The sequence below is a fragment of the Malus sylvestris genome, chromosome 11 (assembly GCF_916048215.2).
Source record: "Malus sylvestris chromosome 11, drMalSylv7.2, whole genome shotgun sequence".
NCBI lineage: Eukaryota > Viridiplantae > Streptophyta > Magnoliopsida > Rosales > Rosaceae > Malus > Malus sylvestris.
This window is the reverse complement of record NC_062270.1, coordinates 15,742,108-15,769,139: the sequence shown is the minus strand read 5'-3', so window position 1 is coordinate 15,769,139 and position 27,032 is coordinate 15,742,108. Positions and strand designations below refer to the sequence as shown.

At 36.2% G+C, this 27,032-nt stretch overlaps 3 protein-coding genes across 4 annotated transcripts; 2 read left to right on the top strand and 1 right to left on the bottom strand.

Moving 5' to 3' along the window:
* Positions 1-126: 126 nt before the first annotated feature.
* LOC126589835 (uncharacterized) lies at positions 127-4,815 on the top strand. The gene is made up of 3 exons (XM_050255266.1): positions 127-257; positions 3,089-3,201; positions 3,749-4,815. The coding sequence occupies exons 1-3, from the start codon at positions 184-186 to the stop codon at positions 3,955-3,957; spliced, it is 396 nt and encodes a 131-aa protein (XP_050111223.1). The 5' UTR covers positions 127-183; the 3' UTR covers positions 3,958-4,815.
* A 2,034-nt stretch (positions 4,816-6,849) lies between these two features.
* On the top strand, positions 6,850-7,954 carry LOC126589834 (zinc finger A20 and AN1 domain-containing stress-associated protein 3). The gene is made up of 2 exons (XM_050255265.1): positions 6,850-7,147; positions 7,276-7,954. Exon 2 carries the CDS (start codon positions 7,291-7,293, stop codon positions 7,777-7,779), a length of 489 nt encoding a protein of 162 aa, XP_050111222.1. The 5' UTR covers positions 6,850-7,147; positions 7,276-7,290; the 3' UTR covers positions 7,780-7,954.
* An 8,203-nt stretch (positions 7,955-16,157) lies between these two features.
* LOC126589832 (DNA-directed RNA polymerase I subunit 1-like) lies at positions 16,158-18,481 on the bottom strand. 2 transcript variants are annotated; one of them, XM_050255262.1, is made up of 5 exons: positions 18,259-18,481; positions 17,996-18,067; positions 17,728-17,872; positions 16,768-16,979; positions 16,158-16,564 (listed from the first exon to the last, which is right to left on the bottom strand). In XM_050255262.1, the coding sequence occupies exons 3-5, from the start codon at positions 17,870-17,872 to the stop codon at positions 16,259-16,261; spliced, it is 663 nt and encodes a 220-aa protein (XP_050111219.1). In that variant the 5' UTR covers positions 17,996-18,067; positions 18,259-18,481; the 3' UTR covers positions 16,158-16,258. The 2 variants fall into 2 exon arrangements, with proteins under 2 accessions (XP_050111219.1, XP_050111217.1); XM_050255260.1 differs by lacking the exon at positions 17,996-18,067.
* Positions 18,482-27,032: the final 8,551 nt, after the last annotated feature.

Sequence of the window (27,032 nt, the reverse complement as noted above, 5' to 3'; positions counted from 1 at the left end):
AAAACCGGCAATCCAAAAAAATAAATGCTTGGATTTCCCACTCTTTATTCAATTTCTGTTTATTTTTAGATCTAAAAACCCACAAACCCCAAAAATCCCTAACCATCAAGGACGATCTGGTAAGCATTTTCTCTGATACTCTCTCTCAGATTTTCTGTGTTTTCCTTGGTTTTGTGGGGCTTAATGGGTTTTTGGTGCCATTTTTTTAAGGTAATTTTTGGTGGGTTTCCCAAAATTAACCGACTCTTCCTCCTCAGGTAATCTAAATTTGCATTTATACGTTTGACAATGATTATATGAAGCTCAATTTGTTTATGTTTTGGTAATTTTGTAATAAAAATGCAGGAAATCGATACTGTACCTTTTCCAGGAATTAGTTTCGATAGTTTGAATGTGTAAGTCGATTACGTTTTGGTGCTAAGAAAAGTGGAGGTTGTTTACTGCTCTAATTGTGTGCTACATGCTTGGAATTTAGGAGCAAACTAAAAAATAGTGGTAATTCTTTTAGAAAATAAATTATTTTTAAGGATATCATTTCTCCCCCTCTTAATCTGACTATATTTGTACACAGCAAAGGTTTGGCGGATTTCGGTTTGTCTGACGTATTAAAGTGTGGCAGTTTTATGTGGTTTATGTGTTTAATCAGTAATCCAGTGAATTAGGGTTGCTGTAATCTATGAAAAGAATCAGATGGTCGTTGAATTTTGAATTTCAGTGATTGGGTGATGGTGTAATTGGTTGTTTAGAGATGCAAATTGTATGATGAACTAGGCATCCGAGAAATCTCAGGAGTTTAGAGCCTCCTCATGCAGGGGAACAGCACATAGAACCCGTGAATAATCACAAAGGCCCTAGGCTAATTGGGCTTAATAGTTTCATTAATGTTACAAAACAGAAACAATGACATGCCAATTTAGCTGCAATAGAAGCTGTAGAAAACTTGGAACAATTCGAGAGAACACCTACTGATTACCTAAAGAGGCACAAGATGAACTTCTTTATCTACGGAAGGAAGTAGATAATCTCCAATTTAATTAAGCCCTTAATCTATCCTACCACGTGAAGCAAAGGAATAATGAAGAAATATGGATCAAAAGAGGTATGAGGAAGAGAGAGCTCAAAATGTGTTCTAGAAATCTTTATTTGTTTATGGGTTTTATTATGTTAGATTTTAGGGTTTCAATCTTAGAGTTTTTCATTTTAATTTTGTCAATGGTATTGAAGATTTATGGAGTTGTGTTGGTAGATTTGGCTTTGTGGGGTTGTTACAAAATGCTCAATATTTGTTAATTTTGTTATGAACTTGCAAATTTTTGTGAATTTGATTTGGAATCAATGTTTGTTTGAAAATGTTTGTGAATTACAAGTCTTAGTTCAATATGAAAGAAATTGTACATGATATGCAGATGACATGCACATGATATGCACATAATATGCACATGACATGCAATTTTGTCATCTCCATATGATTTGCCCTGTCCTTGTATATTGTTATCAGAATATACAAGGTGTTGGATTTTGGGTTTCAAAAGGTCCTTCAAAGTTCAAACGATGAGTTGAAACCATACCAATGGGTTTAGAAATAAAAAAATAAAAAGAAAAAGATGTAAAGACCTCCAAGTTTCGAACCCATGTGTTGTTGAACAAAATAGTTAGATATGTCTGGATCAACCCATGCACATCACGATGTAGGGGGTATGAGATTTGATAACACACTAACCTTTATGTTGGAAATGAAGTAACAACATTTGGAATCATCTTCTGAGTGAGGGGACAAAAAAGTACTAGTGGGGATTCTTACAATTTTTCAAGGTCACATGCATCACATCCTCACCACATAAACACTTCCAACACAGTCCCTCTTTTACCCAACTGATTTCATCCTCATTATGGTAGACTTGTATATAAATATGCTTCTCACACATAGTTGCAATAACCATTAACCCTCCTAAAAAATTAGACTTATCAAATAGCCAAAACAATTGCGAACACAAACATGTCCAAATTCCAGCATGAAACTGCGGAGTTCCATGGGTGGTACACACATGGAACTTCCTCCACTTCCGCGGTCGCCGAAGCCAAATCCTACGTCATCGTTTAGCTCTGTGGACTCTGAGGTGCGGCTAAAAAGTATAGATCAGGTCTGCAAGAGACTCAACTATGAGACGGGAGTTGCCGAGTATAGGAACTACAAGCTAATGAAGGCAGAAAAAGAGCTTATGGACCTCAATGGTGAAGCCAACGAAGCGTTTTACCGTGCAAGCAAGCAGAAAACGAATGCTGACACGTCTGGAGAAAAGATCACATTCCTAAATTTTGAATTGTTCCAGAAGCGTCGGGGTCATATTGAGTCGTACGAGCGTTCTCGGGAGGGAAATGCCCAAATGAAGGAGGAACGCAACAAGGACTTTGAGGATTCTCGTCGACTAGTGAAGGAAAGGAATCGCGTCAACCATAATGGGATTACATGGCATTTTATTGTTGTATTAGCCAAGTATTTTATGATAATAAACATGCGTACTATGTATTCTTGTTATATGCACACAAAATGCACATTAAATTTACATAATATGCATATCACCTTGAAATATCGTATAATATGCCATGCGCAACACATGCAAACCTTATTTACACAACCTACACAACATATGCATGTCGTGTGCACACATTGGGAAAATTTTGTGAAATTTCTGCAATTGAACTAAAACAAAAATTGGAACATACCCAGTATTGTACCACGTCAAAAATCAAATTTTTACCACACGTTGCTGTAAACCCAGTCGGCATTAGCATGTTGGCCTTGAGATTCTCTTCAAGACTAGGCGCCAAAAGGGACGAGACTTACCCCATTCTTTTAGGGTTTCATATCTTCAAAAATGCACCATCCTTGTATTAGTGAAATCCCAAACAAAAAAGTGCAAATTGGATAGCAAATTTTTCCTTCCATGCTTTGCTTCTAAATGGATTGGTTGGCAAACTAGTTAGCAAATTGACAAGACAAGGTAGATGCGGTGTAGATGAGGTGTAGATGTGGAGTAAAATAATTGACAAGACAAGCTAATTTATTGACCAAAAAGATTATATGCAGTCGCCGAAAGGAGACAAGCTATTTGCAGAAGTTCGTTTTGATGTTTGTGGGTGGGACTCTGGGTGGTTACCTCTTCATCTGTGAGAAGGTTTCCGCGGCACTGCCCTTCTTAGGTACATTACTATCCTTTTTATTGACATATCTGAACAGAGGTTTTAAACTAGTTATCGCATATTTGCATTCTAACTGGAAGCTTTATTGTTTCCATTTTGGTGTCTTTTGTTGAGGACGTGCTGCCACTAGGTTTTCATTAAGACTGTTTGTTTATAAAAACATCATGTCCAGTAATATTATGCATGGTTAGTTGTAATATCGAAAGCTGTAGGGGTTGGTAATTCGATCCACAGCTCCCCTGTTGCCATATAAGGAGATTTAGTGCTAATGAGTTAACGCAGATCAGTTGAAACTTAAAAGAAGAGATGGTGATTTTACAACCTGGTTGATATGTTCACAGGGTCAAATATATGTACATGTTCAAAATTCTTCCAACTGTTATAAATAACTAGAGCGGTGTCTTGTGGCCAGATTCATATTCTATTATTGTTAAGGTATCTATCCGCACTGTAGAGAGCAAATTGGCCAGTTTCATATGTAAAAAGTCTATGTTCTCTGTCAGACTGTCTTAAAGACCTAAAACTCACTCTGTGTTTGACAGTACAGATCTCCATACTGACCCGGAAAGGACTGCTTTAGGGTTGCATTTGGACCCGGAAGCGCTAAATTGGTGCATGGAGAATGACATAAATAAAGCTGCGGTCGATGGACATTGCAGAATGTCCCTCTTTCACGGGAATGTCTTGCAACCTTTTGAGGCCAAACTAATTAAGTTTGAGCCGAGAAGCAGAGGAGAAACATTTCACTCACTGTGAACAGAGATGGTTTGGAGAGTGGTGGATTGAAATCTACTCTTGAAGAGGACTCTTCTTCCTCACATCATGAGAAGTCCTTGAGAAACCATCTGTTGCCTGCTAGAGGATTGTGTGTGCTTTTAACTACAGCTGTTGTCTCAATCAACGTGCTGAACTGGTTCTGTATATCAAGCATGTTCTTGATGCCTTGTCAAAGAAAGGTGGGATATTTGTAATGGATTTGTATGGCGGTACATCCTCGGATTGCAAGATAAGGCTTCAAAGGACATTTACCAATTTTACGGTACAAAACTTCAATTCATTGTCGACATGCATTTTCATGCAGCTGGAGGCTGTAAGTCATATTTTTGCAGTTTTAATGTATTCTATATCATGAAAAAAAATATTGAGTGTAGGCTTCGTTATGAAGTATTGATAAGTATATCCTGTTCCTGGTAACTTCTGAATCATTTGGAGACAATTAGGGAAATCTGAAGAACAGATGGTCACTGCCCGAGATCAAAGACTACTTAGAAGAGGCAGGCTTTAAGTCTGTCCATTTTTGGCTGCGAAGGATGGAAGACAGCAGAGAAATCCGAAGAGCAGATGGTCTTGGTGTCGGGCGAGACATAAAATATGAAGAGGCGAAACATTTTCAGCAACATGGTTCTTGGAATGCAGACATCGTAGGTGTTGCATTGCTCCACGCACCAGGCAAGCTTTGCGTCGAGGTTGGATTGAACATGTGCATTTGGTTACTTGTTACTGTTAACTGTGAAGTTGTGTACCTTTTACTTGCATCAAATTATTCAATTATTAAAACCTGATTCATGTACTTTTCCATGATTCCTCATCAACGTCGAAAGAAAATGAGAAATATGTTGTGGTGTATGGTGGCTGAAAATCTGGACGAAAATGGTTTCAATGGTGGTTGCGATGAAAGTGGAGGACGATGGAGATCGAACAAGGTGGAAACTGTTGGTGTCAAAAATTAAAATGAGTCTAACTGAGGTCAACACGTGATTTGCTCCGAGTTTTCTTTCAATTTTAGTGCCAAGAGGAGGCTTGAGAGAAAGGATGAATACTGAATACAGGGGTATCAAGTTGAAGGCTGTCAACGGATAATGCGTGTAGAGATTTGTGGGATTGCGCTGGATTTGACTTCTGAACCAAACAATTGAGCATTAAATGGGACGCTGGTTCAGTTAGTGTGTCACGGAAGAGAGATTTTTCAGTGTGATTGAAATACGGGATAGTACATCACAGATCGCTACAATTTCTCAGGTTCGGTACATCATTTATATAAAAACACGAGATGTATCATCCGTGTCATTTGTCTATGTAGTAACTGCGTTTTGTGGGTGGGCCTTTGCATTCTGGGTTATCCATCTTCCACGTATTCTTCAACCCTACAAATTTATTGCTACGGTGGTGTTCGGTATCAATTAAAAACATGTGGAAATTTTTGTCCATACTTTCATTTTATTAACACATAACACCAAATAATTATAAACTCGTATCATATAAATTGTTCTCGTGCTTCTCACCATAATCGGCCGGACATAACAATCAACGTACACGTAATTCCACACAAGATTTTGTCGTGCATGTGACACTCTTATATCTAATAAATAACAATCAATGATAACATGTGTTGCCACCTCCGCCCTCCACCACCTCTGTGTCTATGCCTCTCTTTCCCGGCTGCAATAATCCTAATATCTCATCTCGCTCGCTGTCAAAAAACACACACCCACTGAACCAAAAAAAAAAAATTAAAGTTATAGGGTTACCGTGTCAGGGTTGTAATCCAACTTCAATCCACCTCAAACCCATTCCAAACTCTAGCTCCCTTTCTCTGCCTCTCTTCCCCTCTGTTTTTTCTCACTCGCCCAACAACCCCTTTTTCCCTCTTGCTCCTTGTTTCCCTCCCTAGACAAAAGACACCAACTCAATAAAAAAATTTAAAAAGGCATCAGTCACAGCAACTCGGCTCTACTCCTGAGCTTGTCCCTTCTCAGCCGTTATATAGTTGTCCACACGGATGGTCAAAACGTTTTGTCCTCATCTTAGAATCGCCCAAAGACTTAATATGTCTTTGCATTCTAGATTATTCGTCATCTTCTTTTACGTACTTCTATAGACCACAAATTTACCGTCACGGTGACGTTTTACTAATCAAATTAAAATATGTGAAAGCGTTTGCCATACTCTCATTCTATTAACACTAAACATAATGTGATAATAAATTCATACCATGTAAACCGTTTTCGTAATTCTTGCCGTAATCGGCCGCACATAACAATCAGCACACACGTAACTCCACACAAGATTTTGTCGTGCATGCGACACCGTTACATCCAATAAATAACAGTCAATGATTATGATTACAAGCGTTACCACTTGCAACCAGCAGTAGGCTTTGTAACTTTCAATGGCCAGCAACACCCCGATGATAAAAACTCAACCCCGGGACCCACTCCAGCACCACCACCAAGGCCCACATGAAAACGATACGGGCGGCCGGGTCGGCCCATACGGCGCTGGTCCAAATTGGCGTGGCGATTAAACTATCAAAAGCCCTGCCGTGGCCTAAACGACTTCCACCAATTTAATTAAATAATTATTATTTATAAAAAATAAAAACTTGTGACTTTGCTACGACTGTCCACCTTTTCAATGTCCTGAAAAGATTAACATTTCAGTCTTTCCTGATTATTATTGTGAGATTGACCAGCGTTGACCATGTAAAATACAAGTTTAGAATTTATCATAGACTACTTAGCCATCCATAGTAGTTAAATAATTAATTACTAAGGAATTTTTAATTAATTATTTGAAAACTTGAAAGGCCTCAATAAAAGCCCCTTTTTTAAATAATTTACGCGCATTAATAAGAAACAGATTGGGAGAGGAAACCAGCGGTTGGTTGGAGAGAAAATTAAAAAAAAAAAAACAAAGAAGAAGAGAGAAAGAGACAAACTCTCTGGAATTTTCTTTCCTTTGAGGACCAGGAATCCCAATCCCCAAGGGACCGCCTGGTTTTCCTTTTTCTCCTCTTACTTCTTTGTTTTTGTTGTCTTTGCTATCCTCTCAATAAATACATTCACCCTTACAATTCTCTTGGGTCTTCTCTCCTCCTCTTCTCCCCAAATTCGTCAACAAACGAATCGATTCTGCGATCGCGTTCTTAATTCCGTTTCCAAAACAGGTATTTTGTTTGTGTTATTAATTGGATCTGTTTGTTTTGGGCGGAAATTTGTATGATTTGTCGAGATTTTGATCGGACTCGGATATTTGATCCCGGAAATTTTTTGAATAATTGTTTTGGGATTGCAGAGGATTGAGATCGTAATGGCGGAAGAGCATCGCTGCCAGCCACCGCAACTATGCGTTAATAACTGCGGCTTTTTCGGAAGTCCGACGACGCAGAATTTGTGTTCCAAATGCTACCGTGACTTGCAGATCAAGGAACAACAGGTGCTCGCGCTCAACCAAACTTTGATCTCCTCCTCTTCTTCTCCCTCTTCCTCATGTCCGCCTTCATCTCCGCCGGTCTCCGTCTCGCCCGCGCACGAGGCGCAGGTGGAGCGTGTGATCGAAGCGAAGGAAGAAGAGAAGGAGGCGGCGCCGTCGTCGGCAGGGGCGCATGCAAACAAGTGCATGACGTGCCGGCGGCGCGTAGGGTTGACGGGGTTCCAGTGCAGGTGCGGGATGACGTTCTGTGGGACCCACAGGTACCCGGAGCAGCACGCGTGCGGGTTCGACTTCAGAGGGATGGGAAAGGAGCAGATCGCCAAGGCCAACCCGGTCGTCAAGGCGGATAAGCTGCAGAAGATCTGAGAGGAGGCGGCCGTCAATATCGTTATTGTCGCGGTTGTAATGGTCATTTTACTTTTCGTGGTTTGGGAAATTTGGGTCGGGTCGGGGTTGGTTGGCGAGTGGTGTGGGAGCGATAATGCTGTTGCTTGGTCTTTGTAAATATTTAATCATAATTTAATGGTTTCTGGTTTTATTCTTTGACGGTTTGGTTTTAAACTCTGTTAGTGGTTCACTTAACAAAATTTATCGTTTTATAAAATAAAAAAAATAAAATAAAGAATTGTCCATATTCATTATGTAATTGCCTAAATTGATGTCTCATCTCCCAAAACGACACGCACTTGAGAGAAAAATACTAAAACACAATACTCCAAGAGCATGTCTATAGGAATGAAAGGGTATGGTTCTCTTCAATTTTGGGTCGGTAAGAAATAAAAATGAATGTGTGAACTACATTACCCATTCTCTTTTAGCACTCACATGAATTCAAACATACACGCACTTGGATTGGAGGTGGATTGTCTGTCCTCCCATTTCCATACTCTTCTCATCCCCTTCTGTTTTGTGTGGTCACGGTTAAGTCACGTCAACATTTTATATTCCTATTACTTTTTGTTTTATTATTTTTATAAAAAAAAATCAATATAAAAGATTGACGTGGCTTAACCGTGATCATACAAACATGATGAAATGAAAAGAGTATGGAAATAGGAGGGCAAACAATCCACCTCCACTTGGATTAGTATTAAATGAAGACCATATGTGACCTCTTGCTTTGCAGTTGAGACACGTTTGTCGAACTTGCGTATTGGATACATGTAATCCAACGCAACGAACCTCGTTAACTAAGCAGAATATTGAGCCTAGTGGCTTAGCAAAGCGAAGCACCTTCCTTAAAACCTAATAAGACATACTCTAATTTTTGGAGTAAAACTCAAATTTTAAGTTATAAATTTATCCCAACTTGCTCCAACCATTAGGCCAAATATGAGCTAAAACTCATTTATGGGGCAAATTTAGCTAAGGTTTTACCTGGGTTAGTGAGGCTACCCACCATATATGTATAATTTTTTTTAGTTTTATATTTATAAATTAATTGAATCCAACAATTAAGATCTAATTTGATCAAATCCAACGGTAAAAAAAAAAAAAAAACTAACGGTCAAAATTTAAATCTAATGGCTAAAGTAATTAAAAAAAAATTATTTTATGCATTTCATATTCTTTCGTAGTGTTCTAGGGTTTCCTGATGTCGGTTTAGTGATTTTTAATATTTATCGGAATCTAAATATTTTTAAGTTAAAATGTTCATAAAATTAAATTAGGATAGTCTCCATAATTGTTTTTAAAGTTACTTTAAAAAAAATTATCCTAAATTCATTCTTTAATCATCTCGGGCTAAATGTTTAACATAGAGGGATTGGAGGAGAAAAATTATTTCTGGGTTAAAACCTAAATTTTCTGGGCTAAAAATTTTAGGTTTTAACGCAAGAGTGGAGATGGTCTATGGCATGACGAATGATTTAGCCTAACATGATTAGACAAGGAATGATTTTGTAGAATCATTAAAGTTATAACAATCCTTACGATCGTGTCTAGTCGTAACTCGCAAGGCGTTTGATGTAGTTAAGAGCCTTTCCTAAACGCAACTCTTAATTTGATTCTTCCATCATGTCTCAAGTCAAACGTCTATTGACTTGATGAGTGAGAGATAAAAGGATTAAACCAACCAGTCACTAAACGATACAAGTGCTTCAATGAATCATCTTTAAGTTCAAACTTGCCAATATACATAGACATGCTAATGCAAAGTAATTGTTCATTTACCAAGAAACCAAGAGCTTTTATATTCATTCCATCCGCTAGGTCCATAGGCATCAAAGAGTTCTTGACTCACACCACACTGGTGTGACAAAGTCCACTACCTTTTCATTTCTTGGTTGCAGGAACACTTGTTCTACGCTTGTGTGAAATTAATTCCTCACAAAATATGAATCAATTAAATGTGTCGAGCCCTAATTTCTGTTACCAGTCTTGTGATCTCATGAAAGCTCATCGATCCAAGACCTTTTTGATCAACAGAAACCAAGTCTCTTGAACCAAAGCTTTAACTTGACTCACAAGTACAAAGTCGAGTGCGTAATGTGTATTGCTTGTGAAATTTGGCAATGCAAACGTGAACTCGATAGATTAATGTTTTTATATTGGAACATACCTTTTTCGCTTTACGTTGATCATACTGTATAGTACAAACTAAGGAGCTAGTATAATAAATATTCATCCTAAGAATATATATATGGAGAGAGCACATCACCATTTGGAAGAGGACTATAAACTGAAATTTTATGGTCATAGAAAAGAAAGATAGGGAGCTGATTTTCAATCTTTTTAACTTCTCATACCTCCTCTTTTATTTTTTGTATTGTTGATTGAATAAATCAAACGAAAACAACATACATAAATATAAATATGTGTGAGGCTAAAATGGTGTGGTTTATCATTTTCCTAAAATATTCAATGAGAAAGAATGCACAAATGAACGTTCTTTTTAAATGTGAAAGCTGTCTAGTTTGTGGGCCTATGGCTAGGGCTTATTTTTTTTTAATATAATGATATTGGAGATGATAATTTAGGATAAGACACACAATCTACGAAATATATATAATTTAATATCAAATTTATTATTTAAAGGTGTTGAACTTAAGAAATTTTACTAAATTGTAGTGCTAGTGGCAACCAATGGCGAAGCCACATAAGAGCAAGAAGGTAGGGTCGCACCTCTGGTTGTTACCCTAAGAGCAAGAATTTGCCCCTCTGAATCCTTTGAACATGCAAGGAACGGTTCTGTTTTCTACTTTTTCTACCCCACAACACGATGATCTTTATTGGGGGACTTTTAGAACAAGGTGGACTTGCGCTTTGGGAACGTCCTCTTATCTCCCTTGGTTCGATTTCGTACTAAGTCCTAGAATATCTCGAAAGAATTAGCACATGAAAAAGGCAAGCTAAGAAAAATACTCAAAGGGAAGCTATGGAAAATACTAAGGTTGCAAAGTGATATTTTTTCGGGGTTTCTTTGGCTTTATGTGTTATGCTAGGGGATTGTTGGGGGGGGGGCGGGGGGGTTGGTTTCTCTTAAGGTTCTCAACCTATGGTTGTAGTTCCTTTCCAAGGAATCTCTAGTTAGGGCTTGTTTCTCCCTCCCCTTCTCCTTAGTTCTCCTGCTACCCCCTATTTTAGTGTAAGGAGGCTAGACTCTAAAACCTGTAGCATATCTTCTTCCCGAGGCGCGATTTTCCAGGTTAGCTTTCCACATGCGCTACTTTTGGTTGCGCACCTCATGGCTTTCGCATGTTGAACTTTTACGTAAACTAGGAAGGGAAAGTTATCATTAAATGCCTGTTCTGGTGGGCTTTCATGTGAACGTAGAGCTAGAATTTGGTTTAGTCTTAACTGAGCTAGTTAGCTTGCTAGGGAAAAGGGTAAACTAGGCTGGTTTTCTCTTAATACCTGCCTACGTGGACCACAAAGATTATGGGCTTGGATCTTTGCCCCAAGCAGCCCAAAGTCTTTCATAATTTTGACTCCACATAGGCTCAGTAAACTCCCATAACCATCCACACCATAATTCACTTCATAAGACTCCAGCATGTGACTTGGGCTTGTTTTAGCGTGACAAATAGGCATGGGCATGGCGTGATTTATATAAATGTCCAGCTTAATAACCGTAGCATGGCTTGGCCATGAATATATTCCTTCCTTGATTTGTACCTTTGCATGTATTTGGGCTCTACTTGAGCTTGTATAGCAATTGGGCTTCGAGACTTGATTGGGCTATCATGTGACATTTTTGGGCCTCAACACTCTTGTTCTCTCCCATCACATGACTTCATATGACTGTGACCCCATTTGCTGAGATCCCTCCCAGTCTCCAAATATTGAATCTTTCTACTTTTATGCTTGTTGGGTTTTGTTTGTTTGGCAGAGTTGATCATGAGCTTGTACGTGTACAGATTGGATGAGGGGAAGAGAAATAAGATGGAGAGGGAGTTTGAGATCAGAGAAAATGGGGTGTATGTGGAGCTGCCAGTTGCTCCGCTTTTGAGACTGATGAAATTTGTAGCTTCCTAAGTGCTCCAAAGGCATATCAATGACTGCTGGGTCTGCATTTTACCATTGCATGAAAATTCACCTCCTGATTTTGCACGCATTCCCTCTATTCTTTTAGTCTGCAAGTATCTTTTCTGGCCTAATGAATTTAGTCTTTTGTTGTTTCTCTGTTTTTATGTCTTTCATGGCCGTGTTCGTTTAGTTGGGGGTTGTCATTATTTGTGTTTGTGTTTGAGATGTACTAATTGAAGTATTACCCGATTATGAATTTGTAAAAATGTTATTAGAATGATTAGCTTGATGTTTAAAATTTGGTTGTCTACATTCTTTGGGACTTTTTACCCTTTTAAATTTTGACTCTCTTCTCGACTACTCCTGACTTCGCCACTAGTGGCAACTATAGATTCTTCTTTAGAAGAAAAAAAACAATGAAGAAATTATATTTCTAGCTATATTCTTTTCCTAGTTATTTGTATACATATGTTATTATCTATAGTATGCGGGTGGAGAAATGAGTTAAGTCTCACACTAAATTAACTATAATAATTGATTCGAATTCGCCAAATGATGAGCATCGAACTTAAAAATAAGTGAGGATACCATTAGACCTTGAAAAAATTGGCACTCTTTTCCTAGTTACAAATCAATAATATATCTTTAAAAAAGTGTTTGAATAGTCCTTTTCATCCCTAACTCAACTTTAGTATCCATATGCACCATAAAAGGCACATTGAGGAAATCTACAACTTTATCTTTCAATGGCCACAAAGTAGAATTCCAAGTCGATGAAAATCTCTATTGACCCTTCAAAATATATTAGGCAATCAAGATGTTGTGGACTGAATCTATGAGCCATTTTCTATAGGATTAATGGATTAATAACATTTTAAAGTAGATTTAAGAATAATGCCTTTGTGTTAACCCACTCCATACGATATGCTTTATAATATACAAAACCCACCCACCTAAACTATTTCTTCTCAAAATGCTAACCCAACAATTAAAGATTCCTCCATTGAGTCAAAGGCAAATGTGGTGGTTTCCTTCTTGGTTTGTCCTTTGTTTCCACCCTACATTTTGTCGATTTAATTTAATATATGATCTCTAATCTTATATTATTTTATTTTATTTATAATAGTGTAAGTGTCTCTCCTCTCCAAGCAAAAACAAAATAGGTCTCCAGTCACCATCAATTTAAGTGCCATCCCCTCCCTAATTGCTATATCAAAATTATTCAACTTTTGTTTGGATGGAAACGATGGACGTCTCTTTCGCAAAAGAGGTTGGACCCAAGCCAAGGTGACACTCGGTGGTGGTCCCTCTCGGTGGAGGCCCCTCCTCCTCCTCCTCCTCCTCCTTATTGGCATTAACGTTTGATGAGTAAACCTTTTACATAGTTAATAATTTTTCAGACGAAACCAATTTTATAATTTTAGAGAGGTTATTATTAAGAGAACTTTAACGAAAAGCACCCGGTACTGTTCACTTTAACGAAAAACCACATTTTTACACTAAAAAGTCAATCCTGGTACTATTCACTTTACCCTTTATTTTGTCCTTATCATTAAAACTCAAAGTTTTCAAGCCATTTTCATTAGTTTTCCTTATTATTAAAGGTGTACTTAAAAAATATTATATTTTGTTTTAGATCAATGGATACAAAGAATTAAGTTAGTACTAGAGCATGCCAATTTTTAAGAAATAACAGGGAAAAGAAAGACACCTCATTTCTAAAAGCTAGTGCATGTATGTATGTATGTATGTTGTGCTCTCTTTAATGCTTTTCTTTCTAGGTAGACTTTATAAATACATATAATATTTTAGTTCATCTTAAATTTTAATTTGTGATATTATATATTTGTGTATTTATTGACAATTGTGAAAGCGAGTTTCCTTAAAATAAGACCTAAAAAATTTATAACTTATTATAATGTGAAGTTTATTCTTATACGTAACTAAGTCTGGATTGAGACCAAAACTGTTATAACTAAAAAAAGATTATTCGTTTATAGAGTATCACTACATTTTTATTGAACACTATAATTTTTTCAAGCTCTCAAAACCTACTCTTAGTTTCACTCTCCATGATAACAATTAAAGACACAAAAATCAAACACGTTTGCGGAAAAAAAAAAACTTTTAACGAATTTGATGTCAAATTGTCTCTTTAAAGGCTCTACATGAGATAAAAGAGTTGATAATGTCCATTTCACATCAAGAAGAGTCTTCTCAATGCAAATCGAGTCTTAAAATGAAAATAGAATGAGGCCTACCTATAATTTAGTATTTTAATATATTTTTTTTACTTCGATTAGATCCGATTTCATGACAACCTCACTGACGTCTTCATAAAGTTACTGTCAAAGTCAACCTTTCAAGAGCTTGTCCACATTGTTAGTATGCTTAAACTGTCTGAATTGCATTACTCATAGTTCTCTTAGGGACTTTTGTTGATCACAGGGGAGTATTCGAAGATACTCATTTGACCTTAATGTACTTTTTTTTTCCTTCGATCATGATCATTTTTTCCACTAAATCTTTGCTACCTCGCAAGGTTTTATCGTGACACCTACATCTCATTGGTCATACCCTTGTGTGCGTTTTCTACCACTTGATACGTCTGGAAGATGTCAAGTATTGCATGGCTTATCTTTTTCTCTTCGACCATGGTTTTTTCCCACTAGATTTTCCTTGTCCAGGTTTTGGTGAAGGTACTCCTATGTGCATCCCCAATGAGACTCATGCATCACTTGTCTACCAAGACGCTTCATCAACTACTTAGACATTTGTCTAAAGACCTCATATGACTAGGGAATGTATAGTTTGTTAGCCTTATAAGGTTATACAATTAAAACACAATCGAAGGAGTCACTGACCTGATTCCAACGGCGGCCATGGAAGTCGAACACGAAAACAGGCAGGGCACGGCAACACCAAGATCTTCTATAAACTCCTAGCCGAATACAACTACTCTATGGGAAGCATTATGTTGTGTGTTCTAGGGCTTATAGGGACCGGTGTTTTTATATAGGCTAAAAGCTAGGGTTTCCATCCATAAAGGAAACCTAAACTTACTTTATTAGCCTCCAAGTCAAGTATCATAATCATATTCAATTAAGGATTCCATCAATCCTATTTCCAATATAAGACACCTTATATATGACTGATATCTTTAAGAGATCAAATCACAATTAACATTATTCTCCAATATTACATTCCTATTACATGTAGTAGACCACTGAAAGGTTGATTTATATTGGATAAATCCAACATTCTCCCACTTGGTCTACAAAATGTAATATTCATGTTTATACTTGAGATTGGAGACTAATGTCACTTTAGTGGCCATGTAAGAGTGATTACATCTCGTCCTTAATGCAATTTCTGTCAAATGCATTTCTTAACATGGAACTAACAAGGTTGTAGGGTTGACACAACCCAGAACCTTCATAATCACACATGCTAAGATCCTCATTCACATGAAACACAAATTATGATCAAGAGATGAAACTTTAAATTGAACTTTAAATTAACCAAAATGTCTTACTTTATATCATCTCAGGTCCACCTTATTGTAACTCACAAGTTACACTTTATGCTTCTTCGAAGCCTTAAATCTGCCAATGCAGATATCCTTCATCTAATGAAGCCACCATAACCTGCAGGTCTGAATACATCTCCAAAACAATCATGCATCACTTTCATTAGATCAGTAATAATACAAACAATGTTTGTAGCCAACGGACACAACTGAAAATACCAAATAGGCACATGTCCAAGTAAAATATCCCAAAAACTTCATAAAACAAATTAATTCAACACTTGTGAGCAAGATGAATTAATATGTTTTTGACACTGATCTATGCACCATACCAGTTACTTTCATAGTGATTTTCAACACTTGCGGGCAAGATGGAAATCCTCACAACTGAGGTACACTAGTACAAAAAAGACTTTGCGCGACGTAGGACTGTCGTCGCGCAAAGTAAAAAATACGTCGCCCAAAAATTAGCCCAACGAACCTTCGTCGCGCAAGAACCGTCGCGCGAAGGCAGTGAAGGAAGGGTTTGCGCGACGCAGTGACTACCTACGTCGCGCAAAGCAGCTTTGCGCGACGTAGGTCCTGCGTCGCGCAAAGCAGCTTTGCGCGACGTAGATTCTGCGTCGCGCAAAGCTACTTTGCACGACGTAGGTCCTGCGTCGCGCAAAGTTTTTTTTTTTTTTTGTCATTTATATATTTTTTTTTAATTTTTAATAAATATTATAATTAAATTCTAAACAATAATTAATAAACCAAGAAAAAGTAATTAATTATAGAATATGTGAAAATGTACATTTGTCCAAACAAAAAAATAAAAAACTACAAGTCTTCTAAGTTTAATACATCATTCTACTCGGTATCGTCTGGGCGAAATGGCTGGGAAGTCGAAGGTGGAGCAACATTAGGTGCTGGCATCGTCGGGATTTGGAGGCCGGACATTGCTAAGGCCTGAACAATCATATTCATCCTCTCGTCCTGGGCCCTAATGTGGTCGCCCTGGGCCGCAACCTGACCTCTTAGGCGAGCAATCTCCGGAGATTCCCATAGCTGAAAATGCTTGTGAAGAGCGCTCTTCCAATCTTTGTACCGGCTTGCTAAGGTCTCCTCTAAGTAGGCACTGACCTCAGGGGATATGTCCTCCATTTCAAAAACGACCTACAAATATGAAAAACAAAATGACAAACAAAATGACCATGTATCAGAATGATTGACAATTATGAACAAAAGAATAAAGTATATATGCTCAATTATAGTAATGTCAAAAACATAACTTACTCTTTAGTATTCTAATACTGCACTATCATGCTGCACGTTACTCATAAAAAGAATAAAGTATGAAGTTAACACTAGAAACTTACCACACTACCTTTAGCCCCAGATGTGGTCATAAGATAGATACAATTCTTAACGGACGGTTTTAATAACCCTTTCAACAATAATTGTTTGAAGACGTCAGAGTTGGAGGTCTTGTTATTAAGCTGACTAATCATTCTCCTATCCAAGGCTGCCAAGGCAGATTTTCCATTACTCCGTATAAATTTTTCAATGTTCAATTGCAGTGCCACTAGATCTGCAAATTTCATCAAGATATCATGCATCCTTTAAAACAAATGAACTGAGAATAGTGGGGGAAAACACAAGGTGTAAAAACTTAAAAAGAAAGACTGATCAGAAATTATAGATTTTCATTTCAACAAAGTTTTTCTTCAGATTGAAATGCTCATCCGAATAGACCATAATTTGATATTGAATGGCATTTTAAATTATTTGAATTGAAGCTACCCTAGTAACTATTAGTACCGCTACCATTTTTCATAAGAAAAATCAGATTAAATACTCCGATCTCCCATGTTTTAACTGAAGCTGAAAGCGAAGATACTATATATATTAGGTACAACAATAACATATGTATCTGCAGTTCGAATATGGGCTTAGTCTTGACTATGGGGCTATAGAGATGGGTAAGCTGGCTCAGTTTGGCTGATTCTGTTTTAAGAATGAGATAGCTTGGACTTCGGTGTCAAAGAAATTACGACACCTTAAGAATTCCAGAAATGGTTGTTATTTTCAGGAAAGACATGTTCTATGCGTGCATGAGATCAACAAGAAACCTTCTACTGTGTTGACCGTTAAAGGTAAAATTGGATTAGAAAAGTGATGAACTTGGAGGAATGAAAAATATCAGAACATTCAGAGAGGCAGAGAATGGAAGCATTTGTCAAGTGAGCCTAGATCTCTCACATTGTACAACGACCTCACAATCATCAACCTATATATGTTTTTGACAGAGAAATGTTTGCTACAGAACAATGGCATACCTTTTCTTTTATCATCTTCGACCTCGATAAAATCACGGAAAACTTTTTCACCAATCTCTTCACAACTTTCAAGTTGTTCCTTCATTTTTGTGTCTTTGCTGGGCATCACCAGAAGATCATCAACACCACATCTGAACCCATGCATCTGAACCATACACAACATAATGCAAGCTTATATAGTTGCTACTTGTTAGAGAAAATAAATTAAGGGTTAACAGGAAATAAAATTAACTACATAACAGCAAAACAAATATTGAACCCAACTAACCTGCAAATAAACAGTAAATAAACGACTCAATACAGAAATCAATATTCCTGCAGCATCTGAGCCATAGAGCTCCTGCACTATATATTACTATAATTGAGCATCTATATATTACTATAATTGCTGCCATTTCCCCATATCGCGAATTTAAAAGTTTCACCAAATGAACTAAATTTCACAGTGAAATACTGAAGAACAAGCAGCAAGTACAAAACCCCACCAAAAAATATGAAAAAACAGAGTACAAATGGAGGTTCAACACTCACCGCCACCGGAAATATCGAAAAATCCAATCACTTGGTCTTCACATCCACTCCATCCGTGCCAGCAATGATCACCGCCGTCGCCATGTCCAAGAACAACCCATGTTCCACAACACCTTCGAATTTCAAAAAAAAAAGCGTGGAATTGGTTGAGGAGGATAGTCGGCTGGAGTTAGGAGAAGGATTTGGGTTTGTTTGGGAAGAGAGACCGAGTGAGAGAGATGAGAGAGCGGAAGGCTTTTGGTTTGGAAAATTTGGGAAATTTTTTAAAAAAAAAAAGCGCCTATTTTTTAGAATTGCCCCGCCAAAATAATGACAAATGGCTCGACGCAGGTATACATTTCGACGTCGCGCAAGGTTTTTTTTTTTTTTTTTTTTAAATATAAACTTTACTGAAAATTTACTTAATAAATATATATACCTTTGAACTTGATGGAATACGCATTGTACGAAACTAATTTCAACGATCCAACCGTCAAAATTGTTTGTATATATTCCGAGATCACATACACCAAAAATTGGAAAAAAAAACATCCAAATATCAAGTAACAGGACAAAACATTTTGACGGTTATAAACGAAAAACACGATTTAACGGTTATTTTAACTCCGATTTTGATGATTTTTTAGAGCTACACTCCTTGAGCCTATATGAATACAACGAACCGATTCAATCCTCAATTTAAAATATTTACACAAGCGGATACCACAAAATGTTATGTTAAACTTAATGATAGTATAAATAAACTCTAAGTGTTAGGGAATCTATCGTTTTAATGGGATACGCATTGTACGAAACTAATTTCAACGATCCAACCGTCAAACTTGTTTGTATATGCTTCGAGATCACATATACAAAAAATCGAAAAAAAAGGGGTTTAGAGATCAAGTAATGGGACAAAACTTTTCGACGGTTATAAACGAAAAATCACAATTTAACGGTAGTTTAAACTCCGATTTTGATGATTTTTTACAGCTACACCCCTGGATCCTACATGAATACAACGAATTTATTTGATCGTCAATTTAAAATATTTTACACAAGTGGATATCACAAAATCTTATGTTATACTTGATGAAAGTATAAGTAAAATCTAAGTGTTAGGGAATATAATGTTTTAATGAGATACACATTGTACGAAAACTATTTTTAACGATCCAACCGTCAAACTTGTTTGTATATGCATCGAGATCGCATACGCAAAAAATCGCAAAAAACAAACCTTCAAAGATCATGTAACGGGACAAAACTTTTCGACGGTTATAAACAAAAAATCACGATTTAACGGTAGTTTAAACTCCGATTTTGATGATTTTTTACAGCTATACCCTTGGATCCTACATGAATACAACGAATCGATTCGATCGTCAATTTAAAATATTTTACACAAGTGGATATCATAAAATCTTATGTTATACTTGATGAAAGTATAAGTAAAATCCAAGTGTTAGGGAATCTAACGTTTTATTGAGATACACATTGTACGAAACTAGTTTCAACGATCCAACCGTCAAACTTGTTTGTATATGCATCGAGATCGCATACGCAAAAAATCGCAAAAAACAAACCTTCAGAGATCATGTAACGGGACAAAACTTTTCGACGGTTATAAACGAAAAAATCACAATTTAACGGTTATTTTAACTCCGATTTTGATGATTTTTTACAGCTACACTCCTGGATCCTATATGAATACAAGGAACTAATTCGATCGTCAATTTAAAATATTTACACAAGTGGATACCACAAAATCTTATGTTATACTTGATGAAAGTATAAATAAAATCGAAGTGTTAGGGAATCTAACGTTTTATTGAGATACGCATTGTACGAAACTAGTTTCAACGATCCAACCGTCAAACTTGTTTGTGTATGCATCGAGATCGCATACGCAAAAAATCGCAAAAAACAAACCTTCAGAGATCATGTAACGGGACAAAACTTTTCGACGGTTATAAACGAAAAAATCACAATTTAACGGTTATTTTAACTCCGATTTTGATGATTTTTTACAGCTACACTCCTGGATCCTATATGAATACAAGGAACTAATTCGATTGTCAATTTAAAATATTTACACAAGTGGATACCACATAATCTTATGTTATACTTGATTTAGGCATTATGGCTATTCCTAGTAATTCAAACTTCAAACCTGATCTGGTAGACGGTTTTGAAGAGAGAGATGGGCGATGGAGGTAGCTGCTGCAATTGGGTATGTAGTTTCTGCCTCCCAAACAGATCAAATGAAAAGAAAAAAAAGTTGGTGACTTTGCGCGACGCATGCCTACCTACGTCGCGCAAAACAACTTTGCGCGACGTAGGTGGGAATGCGTCGCGCAAAGGTGGGAAAAAGCGGTAAATTCTTAGGGTTTGGCGCCAAAAGTTTGCGCGACGAAGAACTACGTCGCGCAAAACTGCTTTGCGCGACGTACATACACCTACGTCGCGCAAAACGGCTTTGCGCGACGTAGTCCTTCGTCGCGCAAACTAACGTCGCGCAAAGCCGTTTTGCGCAACGTAGGCGTACGTACGTCGCGCAAAACGGCTTTGCGCGACGTGATTTTATGCGTCGCGCAAGTTTTCGTCGCGCAAACATGTTTTTGTACTAGTGGTAGTACATAAACCATGTCATGCCATTTAATATGCAATTTGATAACAACTTGATATCTGATATATATTTCATCAGATAATTGACTAGCACACGAAAAATGTGACTTAATGAATCCAACTGGAGATTAAAATGAATACATGGATTCTATACATACCTTATAGGTCATCTGCAAATGTAAGGCATTACTAACATGAAACTCAAACTCCCACTGATCTGCAACATCATCACTTAATTTGCAAATCAATACTTTAATCATATTTTTGAAATATACCTTTGGGAATAGCCTTACTTAGTCAATGAATGCATATTACCTCAATGAAAGGTACAATTAAGCATGAAAGCATTCATCACTGTTACACAAAAACATACATCCAACAACCATCTTATATGTATTAATAAGTCCACATTTATGCTAAGTCCTTATGAGCCTCAAAACAAATGATCAACCAAGAAATCCAAATGATTGCAAGTAACAGAAAAATGTACGCATATATTAAGTAGCCATTTGTGCAACTTAAACATATTATTATTATTCGAGTAACACAAATACATGGAAGATAGAATAATGCTTTAATAAATTCATGCAAATCCGCTTAATGCTCAAAAACTCCCACTAAGTTTTCAGAGTTTATACTTGCAAATAAGTTAATGAGTGTGAAACCCAATTTTCGTTCATTAATTCTCCCACTTGGGCAAACACTCATTAATATATTCTTTCAGAGATGTACCTAAAGAAAATTGCTCTATATTTTAGACATAATAAAATAGACATCTCAACCAACATAAAGTTATCAAACAGAATTTCAGCAATGAGTTACACTTACTTTAGAATTTATCATAATTAATTTACAAGCTTGATTGCTACCAAAGTTATACTGATCAAAATAGACATACTAATCTTCAAAAAATAAAATATAGAGCCGTTTTGGGTCAAACTAGTAGTCTAAAATCAAGTCTCAAAAAGACCAACACAATCTGCCAGTAAGACTGCCTATACGAGCATGGGTTACTAGTAAATTCACCATAATTAAAATACATGGAAAAAATTACGAAAATTTTCAGACACATAGTAGACATCTATATGTTGAACATATCCAAAATTCATGTCATTTGATGACCATTAGACGTGTAATTTACCCGATTTAAATCAAGACACGTAATCTGCCAGAAACAATTATGTGTATCTATCATGAATTTATGCATCCATAACAAATTCAATTGCATATCATTTCAATTTCGATGTCCAAAGGAAACTTTAGTAGTCAAATTTCATCCTCTAAACCGACATCATAGTTCAAATTGAAAAGATTTACAAACATAAGATTTAAACAATGAGTACCTTAGCAATCCTTGATTAACCTTCATGGGTCCAATACTTTGCATCAACAAGTCTCATGAAGAGACACAAAATACGTCATGATGCAACCGATTTCCATGCCTTCAACCCACAACCTTTTATGGGGCTCATTGTGGAAATATTTGTCACTAATGGCATGGAACTTCATCCCAATAAACTTCATGAAACTAAATTAATTTACACCTGTAGGCAAGAAAATTAACTAGTTTCTAGTACTAGATTTTATGTCACAAAAGTACCTTCATGAAAAACTTCAACACCTGTAGGCAAGATGAATATTTTCACAACTTCGATGAAATAAAACCCATACTATGCCATCTGAATTAAACTAAAAGAAGTAATCCACACCTGTAGGCAAGAAGATTATCCCTTTTATTCTAATTAAGATGCAAAGTTGACCGAAGTAACTCAAAAACATAGTCCCATCGTCAACTAAACCGTTGCATCTCGCTTAGTTGAAAAGGCATTGGTCAACTCCGTCCTGAAACAATACAAGAAGTCATATGGATTAATTAACTGTAAGTGACAAAATTATGATAACATGATTCGAGCTTCGAGTCTTGCCAACAAATGACACTAATTCCTTCATGACTCCCTTTGATATTAAATTAATCCCAAAAAACTGACAGCAGACTTGAAGGAGATTAATCACATATAGAACAAGTTTTCACCACAAGAATGTCAATACTTATCATTACAGAGTCAATTAGAAATACTTTATGTAATGTGAGAGAACAATACATTCCTTTAATTTAAAAGCTAAATCACTCAAATGTTTGCTTAAGTCAAAACAGGTTCCTTTTCTTTTGTACCTTTCTTTCTGTAGTACAAGGCTCCTAAAACATTAGCATCAAAATCGTGCATTAGCCTTGTAAATACCAAATTAAATAAAAGGAACCAAAATTATTGTCTTCCATAGAAAACATTTCCAATATATGCCCTACATTAGCCTTGAAAAGTTTCTTTTCTTCTCCCCTTATGGCATATAAAAACTACTAATCAAATCACTGTTTAAATTCTTTAGGCATAGGAAAAACCATAAACAATAATACATGTTTGAAAATTCATGCTTGTCAATTAAGCCACATACTTTGAATGGATTACATACCTCATGCCTTCATATGTTCACCACTTCTTTGTAAACATATATATAATCACATGACCAACCAAAATTCTCATATAAGAATAAAAATACAAATGAGAATTGTCACATAACTACTACAAACCTTATTCATTTGTATAATACCCTTGTTCTTGTCACTGGATGCCTTCTGTCATTCTCAGTCAATCGACAAATTATACATCAATTTTTATAGTTAACTAGTCATGTATAATTTAAATGACTATTGAGATAAGAAAGCAAATTGTAGACAAACCTGATTGATTAGTCATGCATATTTCTTGTGCTATTAATGGCATAAAAGTTCATTCTCATCTTGTGAAAATTAGTGGAAACAAAACTACAATTCGCTATAGTCCAAAACCCACGACAATATTGAAAATATGTAATCTCATGCTCGAACCAAATTAGCCATACAAGCAACACTATACACGCCATTTGCTTAACAAATGTTGCCAAAATCTGTATGACTTACTTTCATGTATGGGAATTTTATCAAATTCATTAACATACATGTATATAGTTGACATGTATAAAACTTAGCGTATGCTTCCCTGCAACACTATTGTAATATATGTTATTACAATCATAGGCATAACATATCCCAATAGTATTGATAAATTATAGGATATGACTAATTATGTCTCCTACAATCAGAAAGACGTCACGAGATGGTTGGATTTTGCAAGAACAATATAACACTTCATGAATCCAACATAACCATTCCTTATATAATTTATCATGAAGACCAAAAGGAAAGATCATACCAGAATTTCATATACCGATGTAATACGAACCTCTTCATTGGGTTTGTTCCACTGAGGAATCTTAAGAAATTCTCCAATGCAAGGTTAGAACAAATGTAAATACATATACATGCTATGCGAACTGTAGATACATAATTGGCTTTAGAAAATTATATATACTTGCTTGATCCAACAATTGCTGGCACTTATGCAATTGTTTCTTGTCACATTAACGTATCACTCGTAGCAATTCATATAGAATGCAATTCATGGAAAATAATATTAGTTCTTATTCAATAAGCATATGCCCATTTAGATACGTATTGCCAAAATATATAATAATTGGATCCATATTCATGACATACTTAACCGATACATGGTAATCAATGTATGTACATACTCTACAATAATTAGTACATCACTCATGCAATTATATCTTATCTTATTACCAATTTAAGCTTTCAAGGATCAACCCAAATATATATCAACCAAAATACCATAAACCATTATGGAAATCAAAGTCAATGAAACAAACCATTTTGCTTTGGTAGATGACTTCGTTCTGCTTGCTAATCGGAGGGACCTCTTCAGTAAGGTTAGAACAAATATAGCATGCTTACAAAAATTGAGATCATCAGTGGCACATGGTAAATCAATTCAACCAAAACACTAGCATGAAGATTGAAATAGAACAAAACTGTTATTCTTCTTAGTGCCATGGTTTCCACTGTAAAATACATAATATAATACCACGCCTTACATATATGCTTCTTTACGTTCCTATTTGATTATAGGATTCCAATTCCTATATGGTTTTTAAATTTCATGCTTCAATACTATAAGAATATTATATAAATTCTATGCTTCAATTCCATAATTTAAATCATGCTTGATCAAAAGCACCTCTAAGTGTAGTTCAATTTCCAATTGGCAAGCAAAGCTATGTGGTTATATATAATACACCGCATACAATATTATGGATTCGTGCTATAATCAGGCAACTTGTCTTACTGATAATAATCAAGGTATCAATTAGCATAGTTCTTAATAAATTTCCCTTGACTGCAACCATAATATTAGTGAAAAATATTCTTGATTAAAACTGAATAATTATGCAACCTGATCATAATTAACAATTGAACTTATTCAAATCGCATGGTGATGTTGCCGCGTATATGCAATGAGAATTTGGATTAAACACGCAGTTCAAGAGAATATTATATAACATTAAACCTAATAGGTTTTAATTATATAACCAGTGGCTCTGATACCAATTGTTAGCCTTATAAGGTTATACAATTAAAACAAAATCGAAGGAGTCACTGACCTGATTCCAACGGCGACCATGGAAGTCGAACACGAAAACAGGCAGGGCACGGCAACACCAAGATCTTCTATAAACTCCTAGCCGAATACAACTACTTTATGGGAAGCATTATGTTGTGTGTTCTAGGGCTTATAGGGACCAGTGTTTTAATATAGGCTAAAAGCTAGGGTTTCCATCCATAAAGGAAACCTAAACTTACATTATTAGCCTCCAAGTCAAGTATCATAATCATATTCAATTAAGGATTCCATCAATCCTATTTCCAATATAAGACACCTTATATAGGACTGATATCTTTAAGAGATCAAATCACAATTAACATTATTCTCCAATATTACATTCCTATTACATGTAGTAGACCACTTAAAGGTTGATTTATATTGGATAAATCCAACATAGTTAGTACTAGCAAGGGTGCTCACGCGTTGCTGCAGGGATTGAAAATTGTATACCACATGTAGATGTTGTAAATATATATATATATATATATATATATATATATATATATATATATATATATATGGTCTGCATGAAGTCTTTCCATGCCTTATGGATTTCTAATTTCTCTTCAGTAGTATATTTACTTCTGAAGATGTTTCGTCGAGGGACATTTTCTAAGGCTTCAATGTCTCTACAGAGTTTCTTACGATCATACTTAAAAGGTTCTTGTCTGGTTAAAACCAATAGTTGATGGTGAACTGGTTCTGCATCAAAATCAGAAGCAGTTGGGGATGTTTGTTCTTCCTTAGGAGGAATGGATGGGGTATGATAGGTAGGCTGGACTACTTGAGCGTTTGTCTCAAGTGATTGAAGTTTGTAATTTAAAAGGTCATTTATTAATTCTTGTTGGGTGACAGATGAGCCTGTATCTACTGATTTTAATTTCCTATTAACTAGGGAATTGACTAATTCTTGATCTCGACCTTGCCTATCGGTTGGCATAGATCCAGAGAAAGAATTCCTATTGGAAGTAAAGGATTTAAGTGATCGATTAGAATCACAGGATTTCCTTGCAGGACGATCAAAATTAATTTTAACCGTTCCGTCAAAGTATTGTTCTACATTGTCTAAATTAACTAGACTATTTTGGATGGCTACTGGCCGACTCTCGTTAATCAGACACCAATCTGAAGGCAGATTGATTTCTGACCACCTAATGGTTCGAGGTATTTTGATATTGGCATTCTCTTGATCAGTCTGGATCAAGAGAGTATGATCCTTCGGACTTTTGGTTAAAGCCTGAAAGTTCATATTTGTGCCAGTGACTTTATAATAAATTCTATAAATTAAGGCCAAAGGCTGTGTTCCTTCTAGGACTTTATATCCTGAAGTTTTGATATTTAGTGTAAGTGCTTTTAACATATGTGGGTCAGATAGACTTATGGTAAGATCTGGAAAGCAGTCAAAGTGGATAGGTCCATTACAGAGGCTGGATTCAACCATACCAAGTATACTATCACTGAAGTCAGTGAATCTAGCATCTCGGAGACATAAGAGGATAGAGGTATTAAGACCTCTACGTGTTAATGGTTTGGCTGCAATTTGCACTAAACCTATATGAATATAATTATGACCATCTTTCCTATGGGAATTAATTTGTTCTGGGGTAAACA

Coding starts and splice junctions, on each gene's coding strand:
- LOC126589832 (XM_050255262.1), bottom strand. CDS start 17,872: ATGCATGGGTTCAGATGTGGTGTTGATGATCTTCTGGTGATGCCCAGC. Junction 16,980..17,727: donor CGAAGATGATAAAAGAAAAG/GTATGCCATTGT, acceptor TGAAATTTGCAG/ATCTAGTGGCACTGCAATTG. Junction 16,565..16,767: donor CTGGGGCTAAAGGTAGTGTG/GTAAGTTTCTAG, acceptor TCATATTTGTAG/GTCGTTTTTGAAATGGAGGA.
- LOC126589834 (XM_050255265.1), top strand. CDS start 7,291: ATGGCGGAAGAGCATCGCTGCCAGCCACCGCAACTATGCGTTAATAAC.
- LOC126589835 (XM_050255266.1), top strand. CDS start 184: ATGGGTTTTTGGTGCCATTTTTTTAAGGTAATTTTTGGTGGGTTTCCC. Junction 258..3,088: donor AACCGACTCTTCCTCCTCAG/GTAATCTAAATT, acceptor GATTATATGCAG/TCGCCGAAAGGAGACAAGCT. Junction 3,202..3,748: donor CGCGGCACTGCCCTTCTTAG/GTACATTACTAT, acceptor TTGACAGTACAG/ATCTCCATACTGACCCGGAA.